The sequence below is a fragment of the Strongylocentrotus purpuratus genome, unplaced genomic scaffold (genome assembly GCF_000002235.5).
Source record: "Strongylocentrotus purpuratus isolate Spur 01 unplaced genomic scaffold, Spur_5.0 spur5_scaffold_1, whole genome shotgun sequence".
NCBI lineage: Eukaryota > Metazoa > Echinodermata > Echinoidea > Camarodonta > Strongylocentrotidae > Strongylocentrotus > Strongylocentrotus purpuratus.
This window is the reverse complement of record NW_022145594.1, coordinates 13,456,520-13,483,531: the sequence shown is the minus strand read 5'-3', so window position 1 is coordinate 13,483,531 and position 27,012 is coordinate 13,456,520. Positions and strand designations below refer to the sequence as shown.

At 38.0% G+C, this 27,012-nt stretch overlaps 2 protein-coding genes across 3 annotated transcripts; both read left to right on the top strand.

Annotated features, from left to right (window-relative positions):
* The first annotated feature begins 1,683 nt into the window (after positions 1-1,683).
* On the top strand, positions 1,684-19,069 carry LOC115920931. 2 transcript variants are annotated; one of them, XR_004062617.1, is made up of 2 exons: positions 1,684-2,185; positions 17,649-17,699. XR_004062617.1 is itself a non-coding variant. In XM_030977719.1 (2 exons), exon 2 carries the CDS (start codon positions 17,698-17,700, stop codon positions 18,310-18,312), a length of 615 nt encoding a protein of 204 aa, XP_030833579.1. In that variant the 5' UTR covers positions 7,739-8,191; positions 17,649-17,697; the 3' UTR covers positions 18,313-19,069. The 2 variants fall into 2 exon arrangements, 1 of the variants encoding a protein (XP_030833579.1); XM_030977719.1 differs by lacking the exon at positions 1,684-2,185 and adding an exon at positions 7,739-8,191 and having other exon boundaries at positions 17,649-19,069.
* Positions 19,070-21,726: 2,657 nt separating this feature from the next.
* LOC100888967 lies at positions 21,727-25,956 on the top strand. The gene is made up of 2 exons (XM_030977718.1): positions 21,727-22,227; positions 24,951-25,956. Exons 1-2 carry the CDS (start codon positions 21,740-21,742, stop codon positions 25,669-25,671), a joined length of 1,209 nt encoding a protein of 402 aa, XP_030833578.1. The 5' UTR covers positions 21,727-21,739; the 3' UTR covers positions 25,672-25,956.
* Positions 25,957-27,012: the final 1,056 nt, after the last annotated feature.

Below are 27,012 nucleotides of genomic sequence, written 5' to 3'. Positions count from 1 at the left end.
TTAGATAGCTTTGTAAAGCGTAAAAATATTTAGAAACAAACTACTACGGAAAGGTTTAATACCAGGAACCAAGGTATAATGAAATAATGCAATTTACCCATGTTGCAGTGATAGCAGTATGGATATCCCGCCTCCTCTTTCATGCACACCACTTCCGCTGCTATTCTGAGTTTTAAAAAAAGTTCCGAATGTCCGCATAACTAAACGAGGTATGAACTTATTAAAAACATGCTGTAAAACATAAGTTGTAAGTTGTAAAACATGCTGTAATACGATATACATAAGTATAACACACCAAGCATCTCAATCTAACAGCAAGATGTGAAGAAAACGAGCAATCATTTATATATTAAAACTGAGGCTTGCCTAAGGCATCCGATTTTAAGTATGCGTCTAAAGGGCAAATAAGATTTAGTCAAGTTACAATCTGTCAGCCAAGATCAAACTTTTGGAATGCGCGATTTTTGGTGAGGGGTCGTCTTGTATCATTTTATGTTTATATGACATAACATTTGGAAATGGGGCTATGAGTATGAATTATATATTACTTTGTTTGTGGATAGACTCATCTATCCCCGTACGCACTGTTCTTGCCTTTCAAACAATAGGGACTTTTAGATTTGCACGTCGACAGCTTTGACTGCAACGTGTGATGTCTTTTAAGGCACTGCGCATGCGTCACGTCGTCTAAGTCGGCGATCGAGAATGTGTCAACCTTGATTTTCCTAAATCTAGTACGGTACTAGTATATGCCGCGTGCGCATAACATATACAGTTCCTCAGGTAGACAAAGGACCATCCTTTCCCTGGTATTATGCAAAGATGTGTAGAACAGGTGTCACATGCATATTCACCTGGGCCCCGTCTTACAAAGAGTTGATATCAATCGTAAGTTATTTGCGATTGATATCAATCGTAACTATGTACATAAGAGATAGGAGACTGCAAACTTGCGATTGATTGGAGGACTTACGATTGATTTGGATCGATCGTAACTCTTTGTAAGACGGGGCCCTGGTCTACACATTTTTACATAATAACAGTGAAGGGATGTTCTACCACAGCAAAAGGCCATTTTCGTAATGTAACCAAATGTAATGCATAAGTCTTTGAGAAGTGCCTTAATACAAATTGTTTCATTCACCTGATAAGAATAATAGTATTTCAATAGACAGAATCCGAACTGCATAAGTAAGTTGTTGCCAGGTTGGACAAACATTATAGCTTGACCTACCTAGCAACACTTGATATATGCAGTTGCATTCTGACTATTGAAATACTATTATTCCTATCATGTGAATGAAATAATTTTTATTGAGGCAATTTACAAAGACCTATGCATTAAATGTGGTTACATTACGAAAATGGCCTATTGATAATATGTAAACTGTTATATTGTGGAATGTGAAACAATAAAAACAAAACAAACAAATATAGTTAGGATTTATGCAATATAAAAGCCTTTGCGGCGAGCATTTTATCATAAACATATGCATAACATTGGGGACGATTACATAGGCCATGCCCCCTTGGTCGAAAAGTGGGGGGATATTCACTCCCCAACCCCTCCCCCATTCACCCGGGATCTCCGCCTTTGTTATCACTAGATTCTACTTTTTCAATTTGGTGAGACGGATATAGAGATTGAGTGCCATTGGACATTGAAATTCAGTTTACGTCGGGTGTACGCTAGTGGCTACTCACAAAGTATGTTTGCCTGCGGATTAATATCAAGTTTGCGTCCATGTATCGTGACTACTTCGTCAAGTTACCCGGTGTCACAATGCATGTCACATCGTTACATCCTAGCAAATCCAATGAAGTTCTGTCACAAAACCATGAAGTCGAAATTAATTCATCAGAAGGCGCACAAAAAGGATAGGCTGGAAAGTTCATCACAAACACCTATTCTCGATTCACTTCGGCTTACAGCGCAGGAGGCATTTCACTATCTTCGCCACACACTCGGTATCGATTCGGCTGACACGAAGTTTAGCCGAGATCGTTTCGGGCTTCTTCGGGAAATCACGTTGAGATCACACTTTCGACAACCTTTCCAGAATGTCACCAATACTTATGCAATACCATTAGGTGAGAGAAGAATTCCTTCTTGGGACGAGATAAAGCAGTCTATGCTTGCAGGACAAGGAGGGGTATGCTATGAGCTTAACGTCTTCACAAATAGGTAAGAAATTTCGTTTTTATTAAATTTCATTTTGTCATAATAGCTACTATACTAAGCTACACGATCACAAATAATTGAACAAAACCCCCGAAGGAAATGGTCAGTTTATTAACGTTATGCATACTTCTTTAAAAAAAGAATTTCCTTCACAATTCGAAAGCTTGTCAGATTATTACCAGATATTGCAACAGTAAATGAGTCCACAGTAGATTCTGCCATTTGAAATCTCATTATGTGTTTGAGTTTGAGTTTGAGTTTGAAGTTTATTATCCAAAACAAAAAGTACATCAATATAACAATCAAATGTGAATGATTAATTAACATTGAAAGGATAAATGGGACCAGAAAATAGCATTTAATGCTAATCGTGTCTAGTACCACTAACACACAATAAGTATCACAGCAATAAATGAGAATGTAATGAATAAATATGAATAACTAGTGAATTCATACCTAAGCTACAAACTATTCTACATCTAGGGTAAATGTGTTCTGTGCTTATATACAAAGCTTTGGTATTTTACACTAAATAAAAGATGAAGAATTATATAACAAAATATTTACAAAAAGGCAAGAGCCTTGGTTCTAAGTTATAAACAACTATTCTATTAACATTTGTGATATAAGAGTTCTTCGAAAGCAAGACACTGATGCTTTCTCCCTTACAGAAAGGGGTAGATCATTCCAATAGCGTGTGCCTCTGAATGACATTGAAAATTTACCTTGCGTTGTCCTTACTTTAGGCACACTTAACTTCTTACTTTCTCTTTGTCTAGTCTCATAGTTTTGCTCTATGAAACAGCAGTACTGAATTAGAGACTGTGGCAATTTATCATTCAATAATTGATACATAAAAACACAAACAGATAATTTATGGAGTTGATACACATTCAATAATTTTAGCTCCTGGAATATCGGTTGTGAATGAGTCCTAATTGGACTAAATGTTATAACTCTTAGTGCCATCTTTTGGCTTAATAATAAACACTTCATGTTCATTTCATAATTACTTCCCCAAACCTCAATTCCGTAGGTCATATGCGGTTGGATTAACGTCTTATACAGTAACAACAAAACACGCCTTGGCACAAACTGTCTTAATCTATATAAAACACCAACCCTTTTCCTGATAAACTTATTAACCCTTTGGATATGAGGTTTCCACGTCAAGTGTTGATCTATATAAATTCCTACAAATGATGCAACATCAACCTGGGCTATTTCAGTCTCTGCTACTTTTAGCACCCCTTGAGTCACTACTGATTGCCTACTCCCTCTTATTAACAAATAATTAGTCTTTAATAGATTGACTGTAAGTTTATTTACCTTACACCATATGGTCACCTTATCAAGATGCATATTAACTATATTATCCATATCAATTGAATTCTGTCTCGGTGGAAACGTATGAAACAAGTTAGAATCATCGGCAAAAAGTCTAAAATTAAAATAATTTGTTGAGTTTGGTAAATCGTTTATGTACAACAAAAACAGTGTAGGTCCCAACACAGAACCCTGAGGAACACCACATGTTATTATCTGCTTCAATGAGCTATGTCCATCATAGTTCACAAACTGAAATCTATTACAAAGATAATCTTTAAACCACTGGAGAGGCAGGCCCCTTATTCCATAATGTTCTAATTTTCCAGCCAATATTGCGTGATCAATTGTATCAAAAGCTTTCTGAAAATCTAGGAATACACCTAGTGTTACACTGCCCTTATCCAGTGATTTAAGCACATCATTAACCAAATTAATTAAAGACAACTTAGTACTATAATGTTTACGAAAGCCATACTGGTGCTTATACAAGACATCATTTCTTTCAAAATAATCAAGTAGCCTCCTGTTTACTAATTTCTCAAATATTTTGGCCAAAAGAGGCAAAACTGAAATAGGTCTGTAATTGCCTGGGACATTTCTATCTCCCTTTTTAAAAATTGGTGTAACTTTGGCTACTTTCATTGCATCTGGGAACACACCGTTCAATAATGACTGATTATAAATATAAGATAGTGGTTTTGCAATTACTTCAGCAGCATCCTTCAGTAATCGGGCTGGAATATCATCAAAGCCGCAAGCTTTCTTTACATTTAAAGTTAATAAATAGTCCCGTACCTCATAATGAGTAACTGGTTCCCAAAACATGGAGTCAATTATTCCATCACTAAGATAACCTTTGAATGTAATAACATCGTCAACATTACCATTAATAGATTTAGCAAGTTTAGGCCCAATGTTCACAAAAAATTCATTAAAGCCTTCTGATATTTCTTTCCCTGAGGTTACAACTTTCTTACCACCATTATCATCAACACAGAGCTTATCTACATGTGACGTTTTTACTTTACTGTTTCCACTCTTCAATAGCTTATTTATTGACTTCCATGTTTGCGCTGTGTCACCTTTATACATTTCAAATACATCACTATAATATTTCCTCTTCGCATTCCTCAAAACTGTAGTTAAAACATTTTTATACGTCCTATATTTTTTTCAAATTATCTTCACTATAGTTTGATTGTAATACTTTACCATACAATTTATGTTTCTTTTTAATAGACTTCTTAATAGCTCTTGTCAGCCATGGTTTATCATTTTTCCTCCTGGAAGAGTGACGATGAACAATCGGAGCATATTGATCACATATACCTATGAATGATTGTACAAATATATCATATGCTTTATTAACATCAGTACATTGATATACATTTTCCCAGGATTCCAAGAGTAGACTATCCCAAAACTGTTCTTTCTCATAGTTTTTATAACTTCTATATCGTACTTCTCCTTGTGGTTGTAATTTTACTGAGCTATCTTCAAAAATAGCAAATATAGGGAAATGATCAGAAACGTCAGTTACAATTGTACCAGCACATATGCGATCTGCACCCATATTTGTGTAAATATGATCAATTAAGGAACCTGACATGGGTGTTACCCTCGTAAGGGTCTTAATTAATTGATGTATCCCCAAACACACTAAAGAAGTAACTAACATTTCAGCATTTACGCTGGGATTATACAAATCAATATTGAAATCACCCATTAAAATACACAACTTTTTATCAACTTTAATCATTTCTAACACAGACAATAAACTCCCTTGAAACTGGAAAATATCAGTGTTTGGTTTTCTATAAATGACACCTACAACAACGGAACGATCACCGATTTGAACCTCAAGCCATAGTGATTCAGCAAAGTCAATATCATATTTTAACATTTTATATTTCAAAGAAGAATGAACATAGACTCCAACACCTCCTCCCCGTAAACCAGGGTCCCGGCAATTCACTTCCAAAGTATAACCATCTATCCCAAGGATATCTGCACAAGATACATTCCAGACTTCAGACAATCCAATTAAATGAAATTTTGATTTGATGCATTCTTCATACAATAATCAATATTCTTATTTAAAGATCTAATATTTATATGAGAAATCGTAAAAGCTTTTGGGAACTTTGAACATAATCTGTTATCAAATTCGAATGGGGTTAATTCAAAAGAGTCAATATCAAACAAATTAATGTCTTCGTTAATATCGAACATAATGAAATATTCGGGAATCTAACATAGCCTCAAAAATGAGTGAAACATACTAGGCAAGGAAATGGAGCTTAAAATCGCCGTATGTAAAGCAGAGCAGCGTTTCATAAAACCGTCATAAGTACAAGTTCAGCGACATCCCATTGAAACGCGTGTTAAACTTAATACACGCATTTTAATGGGATGTCGCCGAACTTGTACTTATGACGGTTTTGTGAGGCGCAGCCCAGGTGAACCAAATAGTCAGTATCAAGGGCCTCTGAAGAGGTCAGAGCATACATATATTGAAATACATTGTTATGCTAATACCAACAGCCTGTACCTATTGACATTTTTCGAACATGACAACAAGGTTAAAAGGTTCATATTTATTGTCCATTTAACAATTGAAATTCGCTGTGTTACATGATATTGCGAAACATATATACAGCATTATACATTCATACACAAATCAGTAAAATATTTTTTGAGTTGACAGAAAACAAAGACGTATTACGCAATCCCATAACGATATTAATGGGAAAAATCATCCGGTGTTGAAATTAGCCATTTTAAATATGTATATTTAAATTCATTCGAGTTTACTTAGCAACGAGCTATCATATCCACCTGTCATTTTAAATTAGTTTACATGTACAAGTATTTCAAAGTTCAGAATGCAGACTACATAATAAAATTTGTTGCTAGGTAGGACAAATTATTATGGCTTCCCCCACGTACACCAAATAATGGAGACAATTACATACCCCGTATTAAAGTACACTTATTCGTAACTAGGCACTTCACAGATATGTATGATGATTACATTACAAACATTGCCTATTTCTCCGAAGTTGATTTCTCGAAAGTATATGTGATCATGTTCTCTGTCCAAAAAACGATCGTAAACAAGTCAAAAGTGAACATTATGTATCAGACTGATTTTCGCATATGGTAGAATGTCAAAATTAAACATGGCTTCTAAGACCCCGTTCTCACTCACTTTGAAAGTGGTCTTAGTTAGACCGCTCCAGAGGAACGGGTCTTGAGGAACGGTTTGCGAGCGTTCACACTCCGAGCAGTTTTTTTATGGCTCAAACCACTCCACGAGTCAAAGTGGTCTTGTTGCTATGGTAGCTCAGGTCAGCAGGTCAATTTTTTTCGCGCGCGGAATACAAACCGTATGTACTGTGGTGGGCCAGTAAATGAGTTGAAGATGACAAGTTCAAATATAAATGAAAACACAAGAAGCTCGGCATTACAGTTGAAGTCCACTTTATTAAATATATATATCAGCCGAAGCTCCAATCGTTGCAAACGAAAAGTATTATTATTATAAAAACATTGTAAATAAACTGCTTCTCTCAGAGGCTGGGCGGCCATATTGACAGTAACTACAGCACATCCTAAACATGTTAACGGAATGAAATAAACTCTCAAATAATATACTCTCAAATAATATCAACTAAAACTGACTTCAAAATCCCGCACCTCGCATTTAAATACCGCGGCACCCGATGAGGCTTAGATATTACATGATATTGCCAGCCAACCAGGAGGACTCTTACGGAGCCAACCAATTACAAGACGGGATATATCAAATTACCCTTAGGTCATCCGACCAATTAAGAGAGGAGTTATACCTTTAATTAATTATAACCAATGACAAAGCATAATAGATGAGTGTTATCTGAACTAGTCACCGACAAATATGGGAGGAGTCTATCTCTTCGCGAGAATGTCGCATCCCCGGCAAAACAGTCTATTGTCTATAACTTGTTGTTGGAAATGAACACCTGTACATCTTGATGCAGGAATTCATTTCCAACGTGCTTTTCGAAATGAACACTTTAATCTAATGCAAGAATTCAAAACCAGGGGTTGTTTACCCGTTCCCGGCATACTATTGGAAACATAATTAATGCTATTTAACTTTTAGGTGTATACCAAGTCAAACTAATAATCGTACAATTAATCAACCCAGCCCGGCTCTTATATGGCTATAGCGCCCCCTTTAGCCCAAATGAGCGTACCACTATGTTGCTCTGGTAGCTCAGGTCAGCAGGTCATTTTTTTCGCGCGCGGAATACAAACCGTATGTACCGTACTACATGTTTCGCATGATAGAGACAGCGTCTGCTTCGGACGTGCCTCCTTCGAGCTCCGGTGTTCGATCGAATTGAATTGAATTCAATCTTCAACTGACACCAAATTTACTCAATTTTCTTTTTGGATTGCCAGCCCAAGTCTATTTGGAATATACATTTTGTGAATTCACCATACTACTCTTCGGAATTTCATGTGTGGAATATATTAAAATTGTTTCTCTGATTGTCGGAAACCACGCTCAATTTTGTATTTGGCGCCAAATATATCATATTGGTCTCGGTGAAAGGAAACCAATTATCTTTTTCCGACCTAACTCCGTATAGTATTTGAATTTGTTTTGTGTATTGGGATTGCCAGCAAGAGGTAAGCAATATTTTCGGGCATTTTTCTGCACTGCACTGTATGCTACATTAACCAACATAACTAACTTGGGAGCAACACCCATTCCCGAAGGCCGCCTGATATGGCGGCCTACAACCCCCTTAAACCCATAAGATATTTCTCATCAGAGATAGAAGGTGACACAGAAGAGGAGGCATACAATAATAGCTCCATCCCCGTAGAAAAGAAAAATGCAAAGAAACACCCTAGGAGAGCTCGGCCACGAGAAGACAGCCACAGTATAAAAAGCTTAAAGGCACAGTCGGGGTCGGATAGCGATAGCCCCATATTTCAAGAAGCCCGAGCCGACCCACATCAATCTTCCACAACCCAAGATGAACTAAAAGTACTACTCATCCCAATTGAATCAACAAAAATCCTAGGACACGTGAACCCCATAAAAATAGCAAAGAAATAGAGAAATGTGCAGGACCCACAAAAATAGAATTTGTCAAAAGAATCCAAAAACGGTTTATTGATCAAATGTCAGAACATAAAACAACATAAGGCAATCTCAAACATATTGGAAATAGGCGGTATCCCACTTAAGGTAAAAGAACGATCAAAAACAGTAAAAGGAGTAATAACAGGTGTTTATCCAGATATTACAGAAGAAGAAATCACAGAAGCGCTCAAAATCTACAAGTGCGCAAATGCTAAAAGAATCACGAGGAAAATAAAGAAAAACCACCCTGAAACCAAGAGCAGTTCGTCAACCGAAACCACTAACCCTACCGACATGTCCACCAAAGCAGTCATCCTATCCTTTGAAAGTAAAACGATACCAAAACAAATCATACTATTCTATCAGGAATTTAAAGTAAACGAATTCATCCCCCCCTGTCCCCAGATGTTTCAAATGTCAACGCATGGGACATGTAATTTCGCAATGCAATAGCAAGCAAAGATGCGTCAGGTGTGGAGAAGAGCACCCTTTCGACCAATGTCCCAGAAAATCTAATCCCTTTTATGTTAACTGCAAAGGAAACCACTCAGCAGCATTCAAATGATGCATCGAAGCCAAAAACGCAAGAATTGTCCAAAAAATCCGCTTGGAAAAGAAATTAAGTTATGCCGAAGCCACGAAACATTGTAAAGAGGCAACAAAAGTAGAGGAAAAAACTAACTCTAAGGAATCGAGCACAAACGGCAACAGTAAAGTACCCACAAACAAAGAAAAGAAACAAACAAAAAGTAAAACAATTCCCACTCAAAGCAGACCAAATACAGACTCTACACAATACATTGAAATAGAAACCAATCAAAGCGAAAGTTTTGTTACCCCCTCCGTATTTGTAGAACAGGGGAGAATGCAACATTCCAACAGCGGTGGTCACGGTAAACCTAACATCATTACCACAGCCAAGAGAAGTCACATCCCCCTGGATCTCCTAATGTTTCTTGTCCGTGTCATAGAAATAATGCAACAAGACATCCCACAAACACAAAAGATGAACAAATTTCTCGTAAAAGCCCAAACATGTCTCAATATATTACCTGAAGAGCTAGAAATAATGAAACACCATGGAGAACATGATTAAAATTCTCCTTTTCATGGCGGCACTATCCATACTACAATGGAATGCCCAAGGTCTCCAAGGGGGGCACGGGGACGAACTAGTTCAATTGCTACTGTCACGCATATATTGTGCATTCAAGAAACGTGGTTTACAGAAAATAATATATTACAAATACCAAATTATACATGTATACCACGCAACAGAAAAATCGGAGTGAGAGGCGGATGCGCCATTTACATACACAACTCTGTATATTTCAAAAATATAACACTCCATAATACCATTGAATTGCAAACTATTCAACTGCACCTCAAAACTTCCTGCATGACAGTAGTAAATTATTACAATCCATGTCAGCGATTAAACATAGATACCCTTGAGGCCATTATTCCCGAATATGCTACCCCAAAGTACCTGCTAATCCTAGGAGACTTTAACAGCCATAACTCATTATGGGGCAGTAACACTACCGATGTAAATGGCCGCATCATAGAAGAATTTATAGAAAATAAAAATATTATACTACTAAACGATGGATCAGGTACGAGAATGGATCACCATACGGGAAAATTCTCCTGTCTAGACCTATGCTTAGCAACACCCTCCATAGCTAATAGATGTCAGTGGAATGTAAAGCAAGATAAGTTAGGAAGTGATCACTTCCCTATAGAAATACAAATCAATCTACATCCTGTAGAAGAAATACATGAAAGAGAATATACAAAACGAAATGAACCATATCTTAGTTACAAAAAAGCAGACTGGAAAGCATTTGAACAATTATGCGACATAGAACTATCCAATATAACTCCAAATGAAAACACAGAAGAATACTACAACGAATTCATAAACGTCACAAAGAAAATTATGAAGGAAACCATACCAACAGTTACAAAAAACCATAAACCACACAATCCATGATGGAATGAAGACTGCCAAAAGAGAATTAAAGAACGAAACAAAGCCAAAAATAAAGCAATCAAATACATGACGAAAGATTATCTCTACGAGTACCTAAATAAGAAAGCCCTTGCACAGAAGACAATAAGAGAAGTAAAAAGACAACATTGGAACAAATACTGCTCCAGGCTTAATAGATTCACTCCGACCTCAGAAATTTGGAAAATGATAAAAAGATACAACAATATCATACCAAAAAAAGAATGCTTACCAACACTAAAAGAAAATGATATAGAATATATTACCGATCAGGAAAAGGCCAATAAGATAGCTGAAGATTATACTTACGTAACTAAACACAAAGTTGACCCTAGCTCCCAACTGTACACTCACGTAGCAAATAATATAGAGAAAATTAAAAATAAAGAACCAAAATTTTTTCCCTCAGTTCTAAACGACAAATTCACACTATCAGAATTAGAAGCAGCAATCGAACGTCAAAATTCCTCCTCTACCCCCGGACACGATAAGATTAAATATTTAATATACCAAAAACTCACGAAACCAGCAAAACAGACCATGCTAAATTTGATAAATCAAATTTGGAGCTCCGGGCAAATACCAAGGCAATGTAAACACTCAATTATTATCCCAATCAAAAAACCTGACAACGAACCCCATAAAGTATCATCGTAGACCAATTGCACTCACAGTTTGTTTCATCAAAATCATGGAAGGAATCGTGAATGTAAGACTACAGTGGTTCATCGAAAAACAGGAAATACTCCCTTCATTCCAAATAGGATTTAGAAAGAATAGAAGTGCTACAGATAGTATCATCAGTTTAGAAAATGAAATACAGAAAAAACATAGCCATTAAACAGCATACAGTCGCCATTTTTCTCGACATAGAAAAAGCTTATGATACACTTTGGGTAGACGGATTGATATCAAATCTTTATGATATAGGTATACGAGGTAAAACACTAAACTTTATAAACAATTCTCTAAGAAATAGAACATTCCAGGTAAAAATAGAAAATACACTGTCGCACATAAACAACACAGAAAACGGTCTATCGCAAGGTAGTTCCATAAGTCCAATACTGTTCAACCTTATGCTCTGTCAAATTCCAAAAACCCCCTCAGTCTCCATATCTGTATACGCAGATGATTGCGCCATTTGGACTTCAGGACCTAACATTAATTTTATAGTAAATAGAATTCAAAATTGCTTAAATAACCTACGCATTTGGTTCGAGCAAAGGGGCTTTAATCTCTCTGAAAATAAAAGTACCCCGGTGCTCTTCAGCAATAGCAATAGCAACAGAACAAACCTCCTTGTAATAAAACTTAAAGAAAAAGAACTACGATTCCAAACAAATCATACATTTCTTGGCGTCACGTTTGATAAAAAATTGACATGGAATACCAATATACAAGATATCAGAAACAGATGTAGAAAAAAAAAAATATCCTGAAAAGCGTCGCTCATACAAGTTGGGGAAGTAACACAAAAACATTACTGATGCTATATCGATCTTTGATATTAAAGATCAATGCTAGATTACGGGTGCGAGGCATATGACTCGGCAAGCGAAAGCTCCAAAAAAGTTTTAAACTCGATGCAATACATGTCCCTACGTATATGTGCAGGTGCTTTACACGGTACATCCCTCGCCGCCCTACAGTTGGAAATGGACGAGCCCCCTCTTGGGTTATTAAAGAAGGAAAATGCTGACAGAAAAGTACCACGTCCATCTTTCTCGTGTGACAAACCACCCATTAAAACCAAACATCCAACCATGTTGGCAATTTCAAAAGCTAAAGAATAAAAAAAGTGAGACAACATTTTGGATTAAGAATAAAAAATGAACAAATAATAGAGTCAATTACGGAAAAAAGTAATAGAACTTCCATCCCCCCCCCCCCCCTGGCACAACTACACTCCCCAAATATCCATAGAACTAACTGAATCAATAAGAAAAAATGATAACCCGAATGAAATGAGACTAAGAAGCATAGAACTCATAAAATCAAAATGGAATAACAGCCTTCATATATATATATATATATACATATATATATATATATATAAATATAAGGTGGTCTGTATTAGATACAGCCCACCTGATAATAATAAAGGCGATTTTAACAAAAATATAAGGTGGTCTGTATTAGATACAGCCCACCTGATAATAATAATAAAGGCAATTTTAACAAAAATATAAGGCGGTCTGTATTAGATACAGCCCACCTGATAATAAATAAAGGCAATTTTAACAAAAATATAAGGTGGTCTGTATTAGATACAGCCCACCTGATAACAGCCTTCATATATATATACGGATGGCTCAAAATCCCCATCAGGCACAGCAGCTGCGTCCTTTTTTTGTCCCACATTTTTCAATAAGGCAATCAAAACGTCTTACAGACCATACCTCAAGCTACCGAGCAGAGTTAGCAGCAATAACAATTGCCCTATTATGGGTTGAACAACTAAACCTGCACGCAGGGGTAGCGATATTCACAGACTCCCTCAGCGCACTCCTCTCAATGCAATCAATGAAAGGAGATAAGTCAGATAACTTCATAAACGACTTCAAGTATATATACACAAGACTCGCATACAGAGGCATCCAAGTCCATCTAGAATTAGCCTTTTGACAAGGCCTCGTGACTCTAAGCGGCTGAGATGAGTCTAGATACCCGGAGTGAACGCGCGACCGAGTGACGGAATTTATTGACCAATCAGAACGGCGATCTCCCAGTTGGCTTCGTTCGTGATTCGTTCCATGTAGAGGTCAGTGGTCTTAGCACGTACGTAATAGTTCATAGCATGTAGGTCCATGTTCGCACTACGTAGAGTTTACTGTGTGTGTGTGTGTGTGCGTGTGTGTGTGTGTGTGTGTGTGTGATGGATACTACTATGCTGACGTCGTGCGAGGATACGTTCGCTGATTGAACGCTCCATTTTCTGGAGCGAATTCTAGTCGGAAACAAGGGTTAACATAAGAAATCCAAATCAGATTGATAAAGGCCACTAGGATGGGCTCCTCGCTCTCGCGTTCACTTGGGTTTTCGCGATTAGTCTCGTTTTAGTCGCTCGGCGTCTATCAGACAAGTGGCCTTGTTTAAAGGCTAATCTAGAATGGATCCCCTCTCACTGTGGAATACAGGGAAACGAAATAGCGGACCTTCTCGCAAAACAAGCCCTAACTGAAGAGATACAAATAAATAACAAGTTATGTTTGTCTGAAATGAAAGCAGTATTGAAAGTAGAACTATACAAGAGTTGGGAAGAACAATGGCAAAATTACAATAAAACAAACGTAAGACCTTTCAAACCTACAATTCAACATAACTTTGAGAGCACCCTGTTTAGAGACTGCGAAGTCATAATTCGCAGGCTCAGACTTTGCAACATAGGACTAAACGCAAACCCCTCAAACGTATGGGTATCCCAAACAACCCAACCTGGCCAAGCTAACAAAAATTGTAAATACTGTAACACCCCTGAAACAATAACACACTATCTGATGGAATGTCCGAAATATACAATAGAAAGAGCAATGCTGATAATGGAAAGAGATATAACGAGCCCAAACGAAATAATGAAACTCCTAAAATCAACAGAAAGTGCGACCCAGAGAGCACTGATCCGCTTCGTTCGTAGAACGAGGCGTTTTGAGTGTTCCTAATAGTTTTTTTTTTTTTTTTTTTTTTGTTGCACATATCGCACGGCAACCAAATGCCCTAAGATGTTGATACATACTTTGGTAGAAAAATAAGGTTTTACAAAATGGAAAAATACTAGAAGAGAAAAGGTAAGAAAGAGTAAAGACGGATTGAGGACGGTAAACCCCAAACAAGAGACTCTGGAGATCTACCCCAGAATCCTCTCACCGGCACCAGAGTTGCCTAGGCCAATGATGGCCGAGAAGATTGCGCAATGTACCGCGCCGGTCTGGCATGAAGGTGCCAATTGCGGTGAGGGGTTTTTCATGGACCAGTAGATCTGAGATTATATTATCAAAAAAAAAGAAAAGAGAAGAGTATGAATTTACAAATAGTATAAATAAATAGAAGGAAAAAAAAGTAAGGCGTAGATATTCTAAAAAAGAATGAAACGCCGATAATATCAAACAACAACAACAACAACAACAACGTCACTAGCTCACTTCCGTTCAAAGTACGCTTCCGTTCACATTGCACGTTAGAGCAGTCCAAACCGCTCTTCATAAGACCCGTTCCTGAAGACCACCTCCCGAGGTGGTCTTCTGGAGCGGTCCAGAATTCCACTTCCTGGACCACTTTGAACGTTCTCACTCACCTAAGAACTGTTCCTGAGGAACGGGTCTTAGTTAGACTGCTCCAACGAAGTGAATGAGAACGGGGTCAGTAGTGTGCGCGCGTGTTTGGGTGTGTGTGTGTGTGTGGGGGGGGGGGGGGGGGGGTGGGTGTCCTTGTATGCATTTTTCTTTGTGTACTCGTACCAACAGTAGGTCGAGTACAACATATGCTGATGAAGTGTGGAGACATGTTTGCCTGAAATAAGAGTTATCAGACTGAACATCAACTTGAAGTTTTTCTTTTTTCTCTATGTGTTTTATTGAAAACGTTCATATGAACTTGAGGACAATGTGGGAACGGTTTGATGACCATGTGTACACTGGGAAGTGAGAATTACTGACTGAAAATTGATTTTCCTGATCTCATCTCTGCATTGGCTTCTTTGGATCATGATGCTGCATGTCCCAAATGCATAACTCTGTGTACGTATACATGAGTGATCTGCTGGAATTGAGAACTCCTACGTACAGCCTATAGTGAGCAAAGAATTTCAATTGATACCATCGACCCTATTTAGACAGTGGAAATAGTCAATTCAGACTTTACCTATTGAGCCCTGAACTTGAACCAGAAAGCCTTTGACCAACGGCTCACCTTCTATTCACCGATAAACCTTCCTCTTGCCTGCAGGCCCAGGCTATTCATAATATTTCACATAAAAAGGTAAACAAATACTCCCCACCATGCCAGCAAACAATACAAGGGAAAACACTGCTGCTGCTACTTCTGAACCTCAGACCAGAGGCGGCCGAACGTCTTCCAAAGTGGGGGGGGGGGGGGGGGAACCAAGAAAAAAGGGCACTTTCTGGAAAAAAGGCACCTACCAAGGGAAATCTCAAAGCGAAAATATACAATTTGTTAGACATTGGTATATACCCCTACATTGTGATTAAAATTATCGGGGTTGATTTCAATATTTGTTTCACTTTATACACCACACAAGACATTGCTTTAAAAGCATGATGCTTTGGAGTTTGGTTTGAGATTGAGATTTGAGATTGAAAAGGTTTTATTGATTGCACTTCGCAGCCAGATGGCTGAATTATGAACAATTTACATTGGCAATGAATTATAATACATACAAATGTGGTTGACATTGTCACAAAGTATAATATATAGTATATAACAAAATTCATAACAAAGTTCATAACTAATATGACTAAGGCAATAACAGGCAAATTAATTCACGTATAAAATATATTTTGTGAGGTGACACAAGAGTAGGTCAAAGGATGAGCAAGCAGGCCCTTTGCTCTTCAATACACGCTCTCATTCCTATACACGCTCCTATTCTCACTCCTGTACCTTGGACACTCTCATAAACACTCACATTTACACTCTTATACACACTCCCATTCACACTCCCATACACTAGCTAACGGTCTGCTCGCTCATCCCTGGACCTCTCTTGTGTCAAGGAGTGTCGGGTATTTAAAAAATAAACAACAAAACAAGTAAGCTCCTTCCCGACTTTCGTAAATTGGGGAGAAATAAGCAAATGAATTACAAACTTGAACACCATTTGATCTGAATTGCCATGTCATGATTGCTACAAAACCTTATCACTATTCAATGTACATTTTAAAAAGATGTTACAAGTAATTATGGAAGCATAGAATTTAAAATTTAAAATGCGGAATGTAAAATGTAAAAATGTAAAAATGTAAAAATGTATGCAGACATATTGTTCAAATTGTTTGCGAGCGAGGAAAAATTGTAAAATGTGTGAGGTCGCAGTTCGAACAATAACATCTTATAAAGAGGAAAACATCCAATCCTAATGGGTTATAGGCACATGCTCATAACAACAGACTGAAAAGACCTTTGATAAGTAACATACGTATATCATCTAAAGATACGTGCGAGGGTAGCGAGCGAGACTTGGGGGAAATTGCTCTTAGTCGCTTGAAATTAGCTAGGGCGCGTTTAATGATGACAGGGAAATGGGACACTCATCAGGAAAGATAAGGAGCATGTGGCAAAGTACCAAGTTTAATTATCAGAGGTGAAAATGGGGCACTTCTTACACATTCAAAAAGAGGCACTCACCAGAGATGAAAACAGTTAGTCATGAGAATAGAAAACGGGCATTTGTCGACGAAAAAGGGGCCCCCATCATATTTTGATAGGGCATTTATAAGATAATACTATATATTGTTGAAAGGGAAATTATCAGAGGTGAAAAGCGACACTTATCGCATCTGAAATAAAGCAATGACCAGATATGAAAAGGTGCATTTATGTGAATGAAAAAAGGGCACTTGTAATACAGGAAATGAGCATTAGTTACAAAAAGGGGCATTTATCGGAGGTTTTATTAAATGCGTTTTGTCTGTATCGATAAATCAATAATTGAGGAGTTAATTGTTGATTGTACATATTTTTAGTAATCAATTTTGCAGTTATGAAGTACCGAAGCGCAACGTCATATTCGCTCGTCGTCCAGGTTACTGGCTCCAACAAGTTATAACAGAGCATGCGCATGAGCTTCACCTCAATAATTAGGGCAAACTCAGTGTTTGGTGCTGGTGTGGTAACCACATTGTTTAATACAAACCAGCAACCTTGATAACTTGACTAGTATGACGTCACACTTTTGTACTGTATACAACGATGCTTGTTTATTTAAACGCTCGCTTCTCTTGCATTTTTGTCATTTCATACAGACTCCTAGCTGTTTTGGGGTACAACGTTCATCTCATTGGAGGGGGGTTCATGGGCCACGACCGATATCACGTGACCAACATAGTTCACGATGTTGAGGTCAAAGGTCAGCGGCATCTGGTAGAAGTTGGTGCATCGGATCCAACGTTTCATCCTATTCCGCTTGACTTTGAGGAAGAGAGCCCGGTGTACCAGGAATCCTATCTGACGTATAGATTCAAACTTGGCAGGAACGACCTGCAACGCTTCCATGTCATTGGTGAAAGTGACTCCGACTCCTCTCTTCTCGAGGACCACACCCACCCGACTAACTGGAGATTGATATCGGAGATGGATATCGCTACAGATCGTGATCTCGACTACTTCAAGGAACCAATGTCGTACGTCTTTAATGCTCTACCCCGCCCCAAACTGAAAATGTTCGATGAAGGGATGTTTGCTATGATTTACGAGAATGGGAAGATGGTCTATATTCGCGACAACCATCTCTATTTGGAAAGAAACGACAATACTGGCGAACGTCGCGTTCTGTGGTCGACGGACGAGGTGCTCGAAGCGTATAGCAGATTCATGCCAATGATACCACACGAAAAGACATTGCTGGGACTGAAAAATAGAAACTTGGTGTTCCCTCCGTGGGACGAAGACAAGTGTGTAACTGTTTGACCTGTCTAAAATATATGCAACAAAGTAACCAGTCGTTTACAGTAGGTGCCGGTGTTTTGACAAGTATTTGCTATGTGAAAGAACATGACACACCAGTTGAACTTTTAAATAATCTTAACGAATTGTATTGTATTGTATACTTTATGTAAAAACATATATGAAACTGATAAAAGGTCTGAAGACTTTCTTAGGACGACTATGATTCCTATACTAAAGAAAATTAATGCTACTAAGTGCTCTGACTCTAGTACAATAAGTTTAATGTTCCATGCTTCAAAGAGTTTACTAGTAATTATCACAACAAGAAGTATCAATAAATCAGACAATTTCCAGGGCTATGATCAGTTTGAGTTTCGAGCTGGACTCGGCACTGGGGACGATATTGCTGTAATGAGAACTCTTTGCGAACGAAGTCTAGAAGTACAGAAAAAAGTAAAATTATGTTTTACGGGAACTTGGAGAAAGCGACATGGTTAACGGTGATATTAAACTACTGGGTGTGTTGAGATATATCACAGACGACTGGATGGAAAGGCGCCTCATCATGAACGTATACATGGGACAGACAGTGAGCATGAGAACGGTAGAAGGGGACTCTGAAACTGAAAACATTGGGAGATAGATGAATTCTGTTTGCGATTTGCAAATGAAAAGGCAATTATAATTAAGTGGAAGTAAAGATGGAATCTAAAGGGTAATGGACAAACAGCAGGTGAAGGTTTTGGAAATAAAATCAATACCGCTAAAAATAAAGCAATACAAGTAGTTTTGCAGTTTCTTGTCCGTGAAAGGTTTCCGTACTGTGTAAATGATTGTCATTACGACTATTTGTATATACTTTATTGCTGTTGAGGGGGTATATGACAACACAATAATAGTGTCCCTTTATTTATTTATTTATTTAATTATTTAATTTATTTGGTTTAAAAAAATCAACAAGTATTTAGTTTAGGAACTCATAATGGTTGATTTACAATGAAATTCAATAGTATAAACAAAATTGAACCAAGATATATACACTTAAGAAAAACGTGTTGTTTTACGCACATGAAAAAATATGGTTAAAGGTACTATGTCCCTTTTAAAGCCAACCTCAAATTATGTACAACTTTGCAGGAATTATGAATATGTCATGTATGTCCTATCTGTGAAATGTAAACGTTAACAGTGTCCTAATTTTCAAACTATGCAAGGAAACCCGTTTACTTGCTAGATGATGAGGGGGAAGTTAGAGAGAAATAGAGAGAGAGAGAGAGAAAGATAGATAGAGAGAGAGAGAGAGAGAGAGAGAGAGAGAGAGGAGTACAGCATCCTAAGCTCATCAGAGTTTAAGTATTAAAGTACATTTCAACAAAAAGGTAGTATGCACTTGTAACATTTGTGGAATTACAGGCTAACTATTATCAAATTGACAAATTGAATTGAAATTGACAAAGGGAGAAACCTCTTAAAGGGACTATGTCCCATTTGCAGGCCAAAAAAAGTGAAAAAGTTAAATTCCAACTGCATTTGAAAGATAATACTAATTTAGAACTTCCCTAAAAAAGGTGGGGCTTGAAAATGTCTTCAAGTGGGAAAATAACGACTATTAGTTGTCAAATCGACTTTAGGGCTATAGAGCCCAAAAGTAATAGTCTTGATTTTCAGACAATTGTACCGAATGGTCATACGTTTTATGCTGCCCAAAGATTCAATCAGTTTAATCTTGGCCATCACAAGAAGTGGGTTATTGATGTAGAAAAAATACTCATGTACCCTTTACAACTCTTTTCATGTATGTTATTATGTTATTACTAAAGAAGAAAAAAAGCCAGTCAGTCACTCAATAGTGTCTGGCAGTGAAGTCTAGCAAGTAAACGGTTTTCCTTGCATAATTTGAATATGAGGACACTGCTAACGTTTAAATTTCACAGATAGGACATACATGACATATTCATAATTCCTGCAAAGTTCTGCAGCATTTGAGGTTGGCTGCAAAAGGGACATAGTACCTTTAAAGCTTTATAATGATTGTGGACGGGCGAAGCAGGCGCTGAATAGAACATTTAGGCTTCATAAATACAACCAGACCAGTGAGACCATGAAACGGAACACTATTACAATAATTACTGAAACATTGCTTTCGAAACAATTATTTACTACAACATTTATTAGTATTTTGTGTTGATTTAGATAGCTTTGTAAAGCGTAAAAATCCTTAGAAATAAACTACTACGGAAAGGTACCAAGGTATAATGAAATAATGCAATTTACCCATGTTGCAGTGATAGCAGTTCGGATATCCGCCTCCTCTTTCATGCACACCACTTCCGCTGCTATTCTGAGTTTTAAAAAAAGTTCCGAATGTTCGCATAACTAAGCGAGGTATAAACTTATTAAAAACATGCTGTAAAACATTAAGTATAACACACACCTAGCATTTCAATCTAACAGCAAGATGTGAAGAAAACGAGCAATCATTTATAAATTAAAACTGAGGCTTGCCTAAGGCATCCGATTTTAAGTATGCGTCTAAAGGGCACATAAGGTGTAGTCAAGTTACAACCTGTCAGCCAAGATCACACTTTGGAACGTACGATTTTTGGTGAGGGGCCGTCTTGTATCAATTTCTGTTTATTAATAACAATGTTTACATTTTTACATTTTATGCTTCCATAATCTGAATAAGCGGGGGGGGGGGGGGGGGGGGTGGGGGACTTTGGGAGTGGGGGGGGGGGGGGGGGGGGGGGGGGGGGGGGGGGAAGGGGACACTTGTTTTCTCTTTGTTTTGGTCCCAACAAATCGCAACGACTCAGCAGACCGCTGCATAAGCGGGGAGCGAGGGGGGGGGGGGGGTGGGGGGGGGGGGGGGTAAGAGGTTAATTATTATTTTTTTTTTGGTCTCGAAATTTGAACATTTCTTCATTAATGCTACACCCTAAAAAATACCCCGCATTACATAATCAACTTAACCAGGCACTAGGTCGGAGGTAACAATGACCAAAAGCACAATTTAAGAATGCATACCAAATAGGGCATTTATATCGCCAAAATGCTTATTCAAGCATTTTTGTGTATGTATGGACAAAAACAAAACCAGCCATGCAGGCCAAGAAAATATTAAAAAGTCGAGTGTATCATACAAGCATTGCTTGTTAATAGTTGGGATTTATGCTTTATGAAAGCTTTTGCGGTGAGCATTTTATCATAAACATATGCATAACGTTTGGGATGATTGAATAGGCCATTCCCTCTTAGTTAAATATTGGGGGGATATTTACCCCCACCCTCCCCCCCCCCCCCCCCCCCCCCATCCACCCGGAGCCTCCGGTTTTGTTATCACTAGATTCTACGTTTTCAATTTGGTGAGACGGATATAGAGATTGAGTGCCATTGGACATTGGAATTCAGTTTACGTCGGGTGTACGTTAGTGGCTACTCACAAAGTATGTTTTCCTGCGGATTAATATCAAGTTTTCGTCCATGTATCGTGACTGCTTCGTCAAGTTACCCGGTGTCACAATGCATGTCACACAGTTACATCCTATCAAATCCCATGAAGTTCTGTCACAAAAGCATAAAGTCTATTGCAATATCGAAATTAATTCATCAGAAGGCGCACAAAAAGGATAGGCAGAAATGTTCATCACAAACACCTGTCCTCGATTCACTTCGGCTTACATCGCATGAGGCATGTCACTATCTTCGCCACACACTCGGTATCGATTCGGCTGACACGAAGCTTAGCCGAGATCGTTTCGGGCTTCTGCGTGAAATCACGTTGAGATCACACTTTCGACAACCGTTTCAGAATGTCACTAATACTTACGCAATACCATTGAGTGAGAGAAGAATTCCTTCCTGGGACGAGATAAAGCAGACAATGCTGGCAGGACAAGGAGGGGTATGCTACGAGCTTAACGTCTTCACAAATAGGTAAGAATTTTCGTGTTTTATTAATTTTCATTTTGTCATAGTAGCTACTATACTAGGCTACACGATCGCTAATAATAAAACAAAACCCCGAAGGAAATGGTCAGTTTATTTATGTTATGCATCCTACTTTAAGTAAGGTTTCCCTTCACAATTCTAAAGCTTGCCAGGTAAAGCAACAGTTAATGCGCCATAGTGGATTCTGCCATTTGAAATCTCATTATTTAAGCAGGTGATTCAAATAGTCAGTATCAAGGGCCTCTGGGGAGGTCCGAGCATACATATATTGAAATACATTGGTGAGCAGATCCAATAGCCTGTACCTATTGACATTTTTTCGAACATGACAATAAGGTTCAGAAGGTTCATAAGGTCCATATTTATTGTCCATTTAATAATGGAAATTCGTCGTGTTACATAGTATTGCAATACACATAATATACAACATATACCTTCATAGACAAATCAGTAAAATAGATGTTGAGTTGACAGAAAACAATGACGTATTACGCAATCCATTACGATATTAATGCGCAAAAAATTCGGGTGTTGAAATTAGCCATTTGGAATATGTATATTCAAATTTATTCGAGTTAACTCAGCAACGCACTGTTATATCCAGCTGCCATTTTAAATCAGTTTACATGTACAAGTATTTCAAAAGTCAGAATGCAGACTACATAATATCATTTGTTGTTCGGTAGGACAAATATTATGGCTTCTCCTACTTTGAAGGAATGGAGACAATTTGCATACCCAGTATTGAAATATAATTATTTGTAACAAGGCACTTTAAAGTAATGTATGGTGATTACATTACAAACAGTGCCTATTTCTCTGAAATTCATCTCTTGAAAGTCTATGCGATCATGTTCTCTGTAAAAAAACATGATCATGAACAAGTTAAAAGAGAAAAATTGGTATCAGACTGATTTTCGCATCTGGTAAAATGTCAAAATTAAACATGGCTTCTTATAATTTTTGTATAAGTAGTGTGCGCGCGTGTTTGGGTGTGTGTGTGTGTGTGGGGGGGGGGGGGGGGGTTGTCCGTTTGTACATTTTTCTTTGTGTACTCGTACTAACAGTAGGTCGAGTACAACATATGCTGATGATGAAGTGTGCATAAATGATTGCCTGAAATAAGAGTTATCAGACTGAACATCAAGTTGAAAACATTTCTATGAACTTTTTTCTTTTTTCTTTGTGTTTTATTGAAAACATTCTTATGAGCTTGAGGTCAATGTAGGAACGGTATGATGACCATGTGTACACTGGGAAGTGAGAATTACTGACTGAAAATTGATTTTCCTAATCTCAACTCTGCATTGGCTTCTTTGGATCATGAAGCTGCATGTCCCATGTGCATAACTATGTGTACGAATAGTACATACGTGATCTGCTGGAATTGAGAACTCCTACGTACAGCTATAGTGACCAAAGAATTTCAATTGATACCATCGACCCTAATAGACAGTGACAATAGTCAATTCAGACTTTATGTATTTAGCCCTGAACCTGAACCAGAAAGCCTTTGACACCAACAGCTCACCTTCTATTCAACGATAAATTCCTGCCTCTTGCCTGCAGGCCCAGGCTATTCATAATATTTCACATAAAAAGGTAAACAAACACTCCCCACCATGCCAGCAAACAATACAAGGAAAAACACTGCTGCTGCTATTACTGAACCTCAGACCAGGGGCGGCCGAGCGACTTCCAAAGTGGGGGGGGGGGGGCACCAAGAAAAAGGGCACTTCCTGGAGAAAAAAGGCACCTACAAAGGGAAATCTCAAAGCGAAAATATACAAATTGTTAGACATTGGTATATACCCCTACATTGTGATTACAATTATCGGGGATGATTTCAATATTTGCTTCACTTTATACACCAAACAAGACATTGCTTTAAAGCATGACGCTTTGCAGTTGGGTTCGATTGTCTAAAAAATTGTTTGCGAGCGAGGAAAAATTGTAAGATGTGTGAGGTCGTAGTGCGAAAATTACATCTTATATAGAGGAAAACATCCAATCTTAATGGGGTTGTAAGCACATTCTCTTAACGGAAGACTGAAAAGACCTTTGATAAGTAATATAAGTATATCATCTATAGATGCGTACGAGCGTAGCGAGCGAGATTTGGGGGAAATCGCTCTTAGTCGCTTGAAATGAGCTAGGGCGCGTTTAATTAATAGCAGAAAATTAGACACTTATCAGAAAAGATAAGGAGCATGTGGCAAAGTACAAAGAGTAATTATGAGAGGTGAAAATGGGGCACTTCTTACACATTAGAAAAGAGGCACTCACAGGGGATGAAAACAGTTAGTCATGAGAATAGGAAACGGGCATTTGTCGACGGAAAACGGACCCCATCATTTTGATGGGCATTTATAAGATATTACTATATATTGATGAAAGGGAAATTATTTTTTAGTAATTTTTATTTTTAGTAATCAATGTTGCAGTAACGGAGTACCGAAGCGCCACGTCGTATTCGCTCATCGTCCAGGTTACTAGCTCCAAAAAATAATAACTGAGCCTGCGCATGAAGTTCACCTCGATCATTAGGGCAAACTCAGTGTTTGGCGCTGGTGTGATAACCACATTGTTTAATACAAACCAGCAACCTTGATAACTTGACTAGTATGACGTCACACTTTTGTACTGTATACAACGATGCTTGTTTATTTAAACGCTCGCTTCTCTTGCATTTTTGTCATTTCATACAGACTCCTAGCTGTTTTGGGGTACAACGTTCATCTCATTGGAGGGAAGTTCATGGGCCACGACCGATATCACGTGACCAACATAGTTCACGATGTTGAGGTCAAAGGTCAGCGGCATCTGGTAGAAGTTGGTGCATCGGATCCAACGTTTCATCCTATTCCGCTTGACTTTGAGGAAGAGAGCCCGGTGTACCAGGACTCCTTTCTGACGTATAAATTCAAACTTGGTAGGAACGACCTGCAACGCTTCCATGTCATTCGTAAAAGTGACTCCGACTCCTCTCTTCTCGAGGACCACACCCACCCGACTAACTGGAGATTGATATCGGAGATGGATATCGCTACAGATCGTGATCTCGACTACTTCAAGGAACCAATGTCGTACGTCTTTAATGCTCTTCCGCGCCCCAAAATGAAAATGTTCGATGAAGGGATGTTTGCTATGATTTACGAGAATGGGAAGATGGTCTATATTCGCGACAACCTTCTATATTTGGAAAGAAACGACAATACTGAGGAACGTCGCGTTCTGTGGTCGACGGACGAGGTGCTCGAAGCGTATAGCAGATTCATGCCGATGATACCAAATGAAAGGAAATTGCTGGGACTAAAGAATAGAAACTTGGTGTTCCCTCCGTGGGATAAAGACAAGTGTGTAACTGTTTCCCCTATTGTGAGGTATGGCAACGCCGTTGACCTGTCTAAAATATATGCAACAAAGTAACCAGTCGTTTAGTAGTCCCGGTTGTTTGGTCATAGGAAAAAGTTGTCACAGTTTTGACAAGTATTGGCAGTTTTGAAAAGCATCATCTTCATAAAAGAACAAGACACACCAGTTGAACTTCTAAAAAATCTCAATGTGGAAGCAATGAAAGAAATTGAGACGTTATGTCAAAATATATTTGAAACTGGTACAAGGTCTGAAGACTTTCTTAGGACAACTATCAGCCTTTTCACACACAGCTAAAATCCATCGTATCTAGAGATGATTAGAATCACTCAACAGTTTTAAACATGTTTATAGACAAAATTTCCCAGTGTGAACATCGTTTATACGATGTTGGGATAGATACGAAGTCCTAAAAGCAGGCTGCAGATACGAAGTTCGTATCTAGAGAGCTTGACATTTTGTGTGTGAAAGGAAATTCGTGTTTAAAAGTGTTTAAAGGGAAAGTCCACCCTGAAATTAAGTTAGTTTTAATAGGAGTAGAAAAATGAGAGAAACAAGTCAGTGAAAGTTTGAGCAAATTCCGATTAAAAATAAGGAAGTTAGGATTTTTGAAGTTGTGATCAATCAAACACAAATTGGCAACTCTATGACGTATCATGCGAGCTCAACTTCCATTTGCTCAGTACTAAAAAAATCTAAAATTTTCATTTTCCCTCAAGAAAAATTTCAACCATACATGCACCCTAAATATAATAATTGCAAATATGTTTCTATACTCCCCCTGCAAGGAACAAATATATATTCCGTCATCAATAACGAAGAAAACATGATTTTATGGAATATTATGCACAAAGCAAATGAAGGAGAGCTCGTATAATAAGTCACAGAGTTGCCAATTTGTATTTGATTGATCACAACTTCAATAATTCATAACTTTCTTATTTTCATTCAGAATTTGCTCAAACTTTCACTCACCTGATTTTCTTATTATTCTGCCTCTATCGAAACAAACTTATTTTGGGGGTGGACTTTCCCTTTAAACTGGATGGAGCGTGCGCTTTGATTGATATGACATGACCTTCAATGCGCAATGGCACTACTGCGCATTTTACGAGCAGTAGTTAATCACGAAACTATTAACGATCGCAACGAAATTTCTGCGTGTGAAGGCTAGTGATTAGTTTAAACACGTTCGAAACACGTTTATACTAATCATGTTTATAGAATTTTAGCTGTGTGTGAAAAGGCTGTATGATTCCCATACTAAAGAAAAATAATTCTATTAAGTGCTCTGCCTTTCGTACAATAAGTCTTATGTTCCATACTTCAAAGAGTTTACTAGGACTTATCACAACAAGAAGTACCAACGAAGCGGACAATTTTCCTGGGCTATGA